Source organism: Camellia sinensis, chromosome 7, assembly GCF_055761805.1.
Source record: "Camellia sinensis isolate YWXY chromosome 7, ASM5576180v1, whole genome shotgun sequence".
In the NCBI taxonomy this organism is placed as follows: domain Eukaryota; kingdom Viridiplantae; phylum Streptophyta; class Magnoliopsida; order Ericales; family Theaceae; genus Camellia; species Camellia sinensis.
The window spans coordinates 195,976,433-195,987,195 of record NC_138967.1 but is presented as its reverse complement, the minus strand read 5'-3'; the positions used below and the strand labels follow the sequence as shown (position 1 = coordinate 195,987,195).

The window sequence follows — 10,763 nt, the reverse complement described above, 5'->3', positions numbered from 1 at the left end:
TTGTCAACAAAAAGCCTCATTCCATTTAGTTGTGCGAAAAAACAAAAAAGAAGAGAGGAAAAAGAAAGAAAGAAAGAAAAAACACACACACAGAGTGAGAGAGAGAGAGTGAATGGGAAAGAGAGAAACATAAATAAGAACAACAACATAGGTTGAACTGTATGGTTTGGTCACTAGCAGTTTCACTCTGGAGGTTGAAACAAAGACTAACTGCCTATGTAACACCAAAATTTGTGAGTCATATGTTGTCCACAAGGTGTAAAGCTTCTTCATTTGCAGAATGCTTCAACCGGTCTGCAGCTTTTACAACCTGCATGAAATTCGCATAAGGAATTAATGGCGATAACTGTTAAAGAAATGGGTCTAACAATACATCACTAAAATATTTTAATAAAATTTTTTTGTATCCTTTTTGGATAATTGTAAAATATTCTCGAAGTATCACGTATCCGTACTCTCTAACCAACCATCATTTATCATGTCCCCTCACGTTACTCAATCACCCAACACAATATCCCACCAATCCATCTTCTTCACCAATTACAATACCATGCAGTACCACGTGTTCATACTTCAGGACTACTAAATTATCACCTTATTTTTTCATGTAATATGATGGATTTTAATATTTTTTAAACATGTCAGACCCTATATATACATATGAAATTTATTACATAAATACACACCTACTTTCCCTACTCTTTAGTGGCAGGAATTCAGTAAAGAAGCGACACAAATTAATGACAACATTGATTTTGTTCTTTTCTCATAATAAACTACAATGAGATATTACTAAACTTAAATATTAAGAGTCTATTTGGATAAATGTGAATTTTAAATTAAAGGATTTGAGGTTAAATTTTATACAAATATTAGGGAGTAACTATTTTAGGTGGATTGGAAACAAATTTAAAAAAAAAAAAAGAAAGAAGAAGAAGAAGATAAGTTGAGATACAAATGATATATTTTAGTAGAGAAATTTTATAAAACACATCACGAAAAAAGTATCTATCATATGCCGCAGTTATGATCTAATCTTTAATTATAACACATTGTAGTATTGGATATAACTTAATTATAACTTCTTGTGGTTATTATTTTAGTTATGACTGAAGAGATCTTTGGTTATATATCAAGTAATGGTTAGTTATGACTCATTCTAATATTAGTTATGACCTATTGTATGCGTGTGTGTGTTTTTTTTTTTTTTTTTTTTGGTTATAATTGAAGATGTGTTTCTTGGTTATAATTTATATAGTGATTATTTTAGTTATGAATGGAAATAATTTGGTTATGAAAATTTATAATATCAATACTATAAAATCGTAATTTGTATATGGTACACTCTTTTTGGAGGGGTCTAATAAAAGGACCTATTTTAGTAGGTTCCTTGTAATTAGAAGAAAAATTTATAATAGAGAGACTATTACCATTTTAAGAAGGAATATTATTGTAATTTCATAAAGGATAAACATGATATAATTTATATATATATAGAGGTACTAACATGCCCACCCTCGCGTTCAACCAAGTCTTGCATATAGATATGCAAATGAGAAACAAATTCAAACAAATAAATTGGAATCCAAGACCCCTGGAGCTGAGTTCTGATATCATATTTAATCCTAATTATCTTAAATAGTTAAAAATGGGCCCAACAAGCACAATGCAACCCAATGTTAATTCTTCGAAGCATTGATAAGATGATTTACATAAGTTAAACTGAAGACAAGATTATTTTACCTCAGCATCCCAATTAGTTCTGGCTGTTATAATCAAGAGAGCTATTGTCTGCAAGAGAACTCCAATTATCATCCCCCACCAGATCCCCTGTACCAAGCCAAGTCAATATTATCATTTAATTAAATGAGAGAGAGAGAGAGAGAGAGAGAGAGAGAGAGAGAGTTACTTACAGCTGCAGCTAAGCTAGTTTTGAAGCCAAGAACACATCCAATTGGGAGACCAATAATATAGTAAGTGGCAAGATTAACATATGCCACTACACCTTGCCATCCACTCCCAATGGCCACCCCTGTAAATATTCACAAAGGAAACAAGTACAATTTTTACACCGCAAAATCATAATTGCAGAACTAGAAGAAGGAGAAAAAAAAAGTAACTAACGGAATAAATTAAAATTTGAAATCAATGCAATTATATAAGGGTAGTTTGGATATGAAAAAAAGTGTGACATAGCTTTACCAAGCAAATTATGTATTTTATATAATAGAATAGATAGTGTAAGAGTAGGGGTATAAGTGGTTCAGTTTGGTCAATATTGAGGGGAAAATATTTTTTTATCAAAATATCGATCGAAAACTAAAATTTCGATCAATCTTATGCAGTTGATTTCATTCTACCATTTTTTCTTACATTTTAAACTAAAACTAAACTAGTATATAGGCTAGGTTTTGAATTACCTGAAAGTATGGGTTGAATGCCATTGAGGAAAACAGAGATGGCAAGCAATGGGGTCAAATTGGACACGGCCTCAATAACTTCAGAGTCGCTTGTGAAGAGTTTGCTCAATTCAACCTTAAATATCAGAACAATGGCAGTGAAAATTATACTGATGAGGATACTGGTTCCGCTCACTACGAACACGGAAAGCTTTGCAACCAACGGATGCTCTCCCCCAAGTTCATTGCTGACTCGAACACTGCAATTTGCATTAAAATCAAATTTTAAAAAAGAAAGTAAAGTCTAAGTGACCAAACTTGCAATAAATTTAATTTTACAATTTTTTTTCTTCACTGGTATATACAAAAATCCTCTTTAATTAGTTGCTTTAGTTCTTATAATGCAGTCAGATTATTGTTTATTCACATTCACAAGAGCTTCTTTCATTCCTCAATCAATGGCAGACCCAAAACTTCTGTATAAAGAAAGGGTTAAAATAAAATTATTAGATTTTTTAGGTGTCAAACTAAAATTAGATCTTTAGAGGGTCAAAATGCTAATTTAATTTATAAATTCTCAAACTTTCATACGCTCGGCATTGTTTGGGAAGGTTTTAACCACAAAAAACAAAACATCACATCCAACTCATAATCATTACACTCTTCTCTCACAAGAAAAGTCAAAAAGCCCAAAAAGTCAAAAAGTTCTTCCCAAACCAAACTTTTTAGCCCAGGCTAAAATAGCTAAAAAAGCCAAAAAGCCAACCCACTTCCCAAACGGAGGCTGAGGTTTTTTTCAAGTTTGAGAGAGTCAAAATAAAATTATATGGAGTTTGAAAGAGCCAAAACACTAAATGCTTAAAATTGCATGGGGTTAACCAAGATTTTGTAAAATTTGGTCCACCCCTCTCTATCTCCGCCATCGTCTTCAAACTCTCTCAGTCACTAGACTACTTTGTTGGGTTTTTCCTACAAAAAAGTTTACTTAACGGACACGTAGTTAACAAATCTAGAAAAAAAAATACCACATTGATACTCACTTAAACTCTGAAGTCTTATATGTTGAAACTAGAACTATATAATGTCACTCAAACAATTGAATTACTAATCTACCCTTCTTTAATTAATTGTGACATACCTGGCTCCTGCAGCAAGGCCCAACATAAACTGCATGTCCCAGTTCAAGTAATTCATACTGAAATTTCATCACAATCAAAAGATATAAGCACATATATATAAAATAAAAATAAAAAGACATTCTTGGAAGTGAAAAATGAAACAGAGAAGATGGTGACATACCAAATGGAGATAGAGTCTAGTGAGATTGTAGGGTTGGGAAGCAAGCCTGATATAAGCACAAGTCCTTGGAAGTACCATATCTCCAAACTACACATTATATAGAAGATTGATAAGAGCTGTTAAAATCAAGAAAGAATACAAATTAAATTCATAGTTTGTCAAATATTGTTTTAGTAGTTTTTTTACTCTTTTACTTTTTAAAGTTAAAGTTAATTGCTAAAAACACTTATGCTTTTGGCAAAAAAAATATATTATTTTTTGGTATAAAAAAAAAGTTTTTAAAAAAAAAGCACCGTTTTTTTTTTGTTTTTTTTTGGGGGGGTTACTAGAAAAAATTCATGTGGGATTTGGAATTTTTTTAACTTTAGTGAACTTTTTTTATTCTTTTTCATTTTTTCAAAACCTTTTAAACCCTTTTAGACTAGGACTAGAAAACTAAAAAAAATTCATTAAATCCAAAAAAGTTTGAAGAAATGTGACCTTTTTTTATTTATTTATTACTTGCCATACATAGGGGATTATGTTTTAAAAAGTGACTTTTCTCCGTTTTGTCACCTAAATCAGGGCCGGCCCTGAGTTCGTCGGGGCATAAGGCGAATTTCGAAAATGGGGCCCTTTTATATTGAAAAAAAATTCATGAATAAAACGATAAGTTATAATTTTTTTATTTGTTTGTAACCATAAAAAAATTTACTTACACATATAATTATTAAAATTATAAATAAAACAATTTAATAAAACAAAATTAGAACAAAAAATTAGGAAAAAATTATTCAATTAAAATTGATAAAGACCTAGGTAAAAAAATTTGAGCAAAATTATTTATTCCACTAAAATCTAATAGATAAAGAAGATAAAAATAAAAAATAAAAAAATAGGGCCCATATATTGTATGTATTATTTTTCTTGAGCCCAAACACTTTTTTTTAATATATATATTTTCATTTTAATAAATATGGACCAAACTACACTTATAAATAAATATGGAGTAAATCATACATGGATCTAAAAAAATATTTTGGGGCCCTTTAAATTGATCCTAAAACCCAAAAAAAAAAACATTGAGCCTATAATATTTTGCCAAATTTAGGGGCCCTATGTTATATATGTTTATATGTTTTACCAAATTTAGGAGCCCTATTGTTTTTTATTTATTTATTTATATATTTTCATTTTAATAAATATGGGCTAAACACATTTATAAATAAATATGGGCTAAATTATACATGGGCCCAATAAAACATTTGGGGCCCTTTAAATTGATCTTAAAACCAAAAAAAAAAAAAAAAGATTGAACCTATAACAATTTTTTAAATTTTGGAGCACTATTTTTGAGCCAAAATATGGGGCCTAAGGCACAAGCCTTACCTGCCTTAGAGCATCTCCAACGGTAGTAGGCATTTTACCTATCTAAATATTACTATAAAGTATATATTTTATTTTGCCTATCAACTGTTTTATGTTTTTACTCCAACCATGCTCTTTATTTTAGCTATTAATCTAAATACTATTAATTTTATAGAATGCCACGTCAACAACAAAGATGGAGGGAAATGATCCTAATGATTGAATACATTTTGCCTAGCGTTGAAGGCTAGCTACATGTAGCTAGTGAATATGAGTTGAGCCAAAATGCCTAATCATATGCCTAGTGCGTTGGAATTGAAAAAAGTGAATCACACTAGGCATTTTAACTAACAAGTATTATATGCCTAGTGCATTGGAGATGCTCTTAGGGCAGGGCCGGCCCTGACCTAAATCAGCAGAAACCAAACTATTTTTTTTTTATTGTTTAAATAGTCAAAAATTAATTTTTTTTCAAGAACCAAACAAAGCTACTGAGAGAGAGAGAGAGAGAGAGCGCAGTGCAAATACATACCACAACATAATAGCAGAAGCAACAGTGAGCTTGAAATAAGGCCAAATCCCTCTAAAAGCTTTCATAGAGAAACCAGTCCAAGTTTCCTTACAACGTGGGCTGAATAGAATGTAAAGCCCTTGTATTATCACCAAAAACCACCATGAAAGACTCAGAGTAAGTGCAGCCCCAATCAACCCATAGTCCAACACATACACCACTAGCCAACTCAGCAAAATGTGCAACAAAAACACCCCAACTGCTATATATGCCAAAGGGTTCACAATGTTTTGTGCTTGAAGGAACCTTTGCATTGGGCAACTTATCGCGAATGCATAAAGTTGGGGTATCAATCCGCGTGCAAAAATTTGACCCTCTTCGGCTATGCTATCCGTTTGGCCTATTGCTTTCAGGATAGGGCCCGAGAACCAATATAGGAATGTCAGGAGGATGGCCGCTCCAACATGGAGGATCACCGCTCTTTGTAATATTATACCCATTGCTCCGTATTTTTTTGCTCCATAGGCTTGACCGCAAACAGTTTGGACTGCGCTTGCCATGCCCAACTGCATTTTGTTGGTTTGAGAAGAAATTAAGGATAGCATTCAGTGGCGGAGTGAGAAATTTCACATAAGGGATGCGTATTTGTCATGATCTTGATTTTATTTTTCATAATCAACAACAATGAGATTAGCACAAAAACTTTAACTGCATACTCCCGTTTGGGAATTGGCTTTTAGTTTTTTGGCTTTTGCCAAACGAATCAACAATTCTAGGAACTAATTTTTTTTTTTCTCAGCAAACATTAAAATTCAAGTATATTCCAAATCAGTTTGACAGAACAATCAAACACATGTATATGCCAAATGACAGAGTATGTTTTTCTAAAAATAAGATGGCAATTTTGAAAAAGTTAATAGTCCAAGGAGTAAATTAAATTGCAGTCAGTTACTCTTTTCAAATTTTAAAATCCTAAACGTATTTAAATGATTTAAGGTGGACACTTGTATAATTTTATAGTAGATACTATTTATAATTTTTTCTTTTTTTCAAGTGACTTATTGACTAAAAGAGCATTTTTCCAAATGAATCCTTAAAAATACAGGAATCAAATTGAAATCAAATTGACAGGAGATAAATTACAGAAACCAATCATTTGTGTAGTGGCTTATGCTATGGTTTTGTAAAAGTGAGACAAACACATAGGCTTGGTTTGGGAAGTAGGTTGGCTTTTTGGATTTTTTGGCTATTTTAGCTTGGGCTAAAAAACTTGATTTGGGAAGGATTTTTTGGCTTTTTTGACTTTTTTTGTAAGGGAAGAGTGTAATGATTATGGGTTGGATGTGATGTTTTATTTGTTGTGGCTAAAATAGCCTATTTTGTTTTTTGTGACTAAAATAACTCAAAAAACCTCAAATCTTGCTTCCCAAACGGTGCCATAACAGACAAACATACATAGAAAACAAGCGGTCAACAACAGTGAATTGATGAATTATTGTAAAACAGAGTAAAAAAAACAGAGACATGTATATCTATACCATGATTCCATAAGCAAGACCTTGAATTCCAACACTGGCAATGGAAGCTCCCGCGAGTTCTAAAGCACCAAGATGACCGGTAAACATCAGAGAGACAAAACTGAGCATGTAATTGAAAATCGACACGATGATGGATGAACCCGAAAGCAGCCATAGCAGCCTCGATTCCCAACACATGAGCCGTGGGTACCACCGGATCGCCACCGGTTTATTTGTCAGTAAAAACTCTTCCACCGCATTCGATGACAAGTCTGGAATCCGAGCATGCGAGTCAAGTCCTACTAGCAGCGTCCGATATTCTTCTTCACTACTCCCCATTTTTTTTTGTCAATATGATCAAACCCGCTGCTAGTGTCACTCAACTCGACTCACTTTTTAGCACTTGTAGTGATGAAAAACAAAAAATAAAATAAAATTTTTAAAAATACAACTATGACTAGTAAGTAATGTGTGAGGAGAATATATATGCATGTGTTGGAGACTAAAATGTAACTACCATTCTTTGGGATGGATTGGTGGGAGAGTGAGAGAGGAGTTTGAATTGGAGAAATATTAGACCAAGAAGAGTTGATAAAACTGCCAAAATGTTGTTGGGTCATTTCACTGTTTATTACCTAACACCAATCCTAAAGGATTGCTTCTTAGTTGTAAACACCAGCCAAAATTGTCATTGCAATGGGTCAAAGACACATGGGGGGTTGTTGCCACCCTAAAAAACCAGATAAGGAGTGGTAGTTGAAACTTGAAATGTTCTTCTTCAGTCTTAGGTTTGAGAAAATAAAACACACAACTCAAATCTGAGAAAATCATTACCTTGTGTCACATTGTGGGGGTGTTGGGTTGATTCCCTTCCCCTTTCTTCTCAGATTAACTTAGTATAAATTTTAACGAACGAAGAAAAGAAAAAACACCCGAGGATTAGTCACACTTTATTATCTTTTAATAATGCCCACAAATTGTTAACTTGCTAAAATTATATTAACTAACTATTAAATGATTTGTAAATTAAACTCATCTTTTTTCATTTATCAAACATTCAAAATTTTTGATGTACAATTATAAATGCGTCACATTTGAGTCTATGCTAGTATAATCTATTAAAGAATTCGTAAAAAATATATAAAAAATTACTTAGAAAATTTAATCTATGAACTACAATCATTCTAAATATAATCCATATTTCACAAATTTTAAATCTATATCATCCACCTCATTTTGAGAATGAAATGTGAGATAACACTTTTCATAACATATATACACGTGTATAATTTTTTTTTTTGGGTGACTCCTAACTTTGGTATGCTTCTATTCCATCATGCGTGGCCCAAAGTAGATCAGGTGTTGTGCTTCAATGAGTAGTCCTTGATGAAGCTCAAACAGATGTCGGCATTCAATATATGAGCCTTACTATTCAATATCAAAAAAATAGATTCAATTTTAAGTTTAGTGATTGTGATAATCAATTAAAATATTAAAAGTAATATTTTTTCTCATATTTTTTTTAATTATCAACTATCACTTACACATCCTTAAACTTGTATACTATTTTTCATATAATAAGATTGTATTTGATTTATGAATTTAGATAAGAATTTAAAATATATATATATATAATGTAAATGATATTTCATATATTTTTCTCTTTCTCTTTTTAAATTTTTATCTAAATTTATGAATTAAATATAATTTAAATAATAAAAATAATTGTAAATCAATAAAAAGTATAAATAATAAAAATTTATTTTGTGCTTTTTTCTAATCATTGAGCTTTGTGCACTTTAATATGCTTATGGAATAAGCGTGCATTGTCCATCTACCAGTCAATCTCTTCCTTTTCTTTTTGTGACACAACAGCCACATAACTCTTGCAATTTTTTAAACAAAAAATAGCAAAGCACTATTAATTTGACCATTCACAACTGAGCAAGGATCCTCAAGAATGATTTTTTCCTAAAATTTCCTAAAGTGCTACAGTGTGTGGTTGAGATTTACTGGCAAGTCACATCAATTTTTCTGATGTGACTTGCCAGTAAATCTCAACCACACAATGTAGCACTCTAAGAAACTTTAGAGAAATTTCACTCTAGAGGATCCTTGGTGATTCACAACTAACTTCGTTGTATACTTACTTTAGAAACTGATGTGACAGTAAATTATTTCTATCATTTAAGCCTAGTGGACTCCATTCAAATTCTAAAATTTTACTATTACATGAGACATTAATTTGTAAAATAACATAGCAAAAATCTTTAAAAAAAATTATATATAGTATTTTTTAAAATTATTATGTAATCTCATAATATCACATGAAATTGTTTATGTGATGTTTTTGACAAATAAAAAATTATAAAACAGACTAAAAATGAGTTATTCATTGTATCTCCATTACTTTAGATTGTTTTGGAAATTAATTATTTTGGTTAGTTTTTTTATTTTTTTACAAAAAAATATGTAAAAAAAATTAGGAAATAGTTAATTTTTTGATAATATCTTTTCGACTTTTTAACTAAAATAATCTATTACCAATCTTGCCCTTAATAAAAGTGGTTCAATTCAGTAAAAGTTTCTTTTTCAGTTGTTTCAGAGTTTATTGCTTAGGGCATCTGTACATTGTCTATAAGGCTCTTTTTGCTCTAGGTGTTTCAGATCAAAGTGTTGGGATTGTTATGGTTAGGCCCAAAACAAGAAACGGTGAATATGCCTTTCAAATTCTTTAATTTTTGGGCTCATCCCTTCGCTCCAAAATTATTGGTCTCTCTCTTGTTAGAAGAATTACTATGTACTAATTTGTCTCTAAGTTCATGTCCTTTAAAGTTGTTCTTTTTAACACTCTATTTGAATGAAAGATTTTGGTGAGAAAAATAAAGAAAATTAGAGAATGATAACTATCATTATTTGTTTAGATAATTAATTGTTGTGAACAAAAAAAAACTCACAGCACAGAGAATATTTTTAGAACAGGAATACTTCAATTAAATTTAAAGAACTAATTACAATTTAAATAGAAAAATATCTGACAAACTAACCAAGAAAATATGAACCAACTAGTTCGGTGACTCAACACTTCTCCGCTATTAGAGTACTCCTAAAGAAGTAGCATAGACTAACCCATGTCAATAGACTTCCTAAATAATAGGTCAATCAACACTTACTCAAAAATAAACTTTTAACACCTTCCCTAAACAAGACATCAGTTTACAAAGAAAAAACTTCAGCAACCCATCTCTTGTTCATCAGAACCAGCATCCTTCCTTGACATACTCCAAGTAGGCTTGGAAGCAGTGGCAGAGCCACATGGGGACTAGGGAGGTCATGTGCCCCCCTTGGATTTTTCAATTTTTTTTTTTTTTTTTTACCTAAGTATATAAATAAAATTTTAAATAAAAATAATATTTAAAATAAAATGTCAAGGACATTTTTAAATTTATGAAAACGACAGTGATTGTTTTATTGAAAATGAAGTGATCACAGCAAATTATATTTTTATGTCTAAAAATTTTGTGAAGAAATCTAAATATAAAGGTAATATCCATCATTATTGATATGCAAATATAATTAATCCCACTATATATATGTAAAAATTACTAAAGTGTTAATCATATTTGCATGTGGAGTTCACCTTTCATATGTTGCTTTACTATTGGTTGTTGATATCAAATGTTGATATCA

The 10,763-nt window shown here is 31.0% G+C and overlaps 1 protein-coding gene across 1 annotated transcript; it reads right to left on the bottom strand.

Moving 5' to 3' along the window:
• TT12 (MATE efflux family protein) lies at positions 1-7,660 on the bottom strand. Its single transcript, XM_082880318.1, has 8 exons — positions 7,095-7,660; positions 5,578-6,122; positions 3,699-3,785; positions 3,538-3,594; positions 2,421-2,659; positions 1,914-2,032; positions 1,744-1,830; positions 1-310 (listed from the first exon to the last, which is right to left on the bottom strand). The coding sequence occupies exons 1-8, from the start codon at positions 7,410-7,412 to the stop codon at positions 239-241; spliced, it is 1,524 nt and encodes a 507-aa protein (XP_082736444.1). The 5' UTR covers positions 7,413-7,660; the 3' UTR covers positions 1-238.
• Between the last annotated feature and the right edge of the window lie 3,103 nt (positions 7,661-10,763).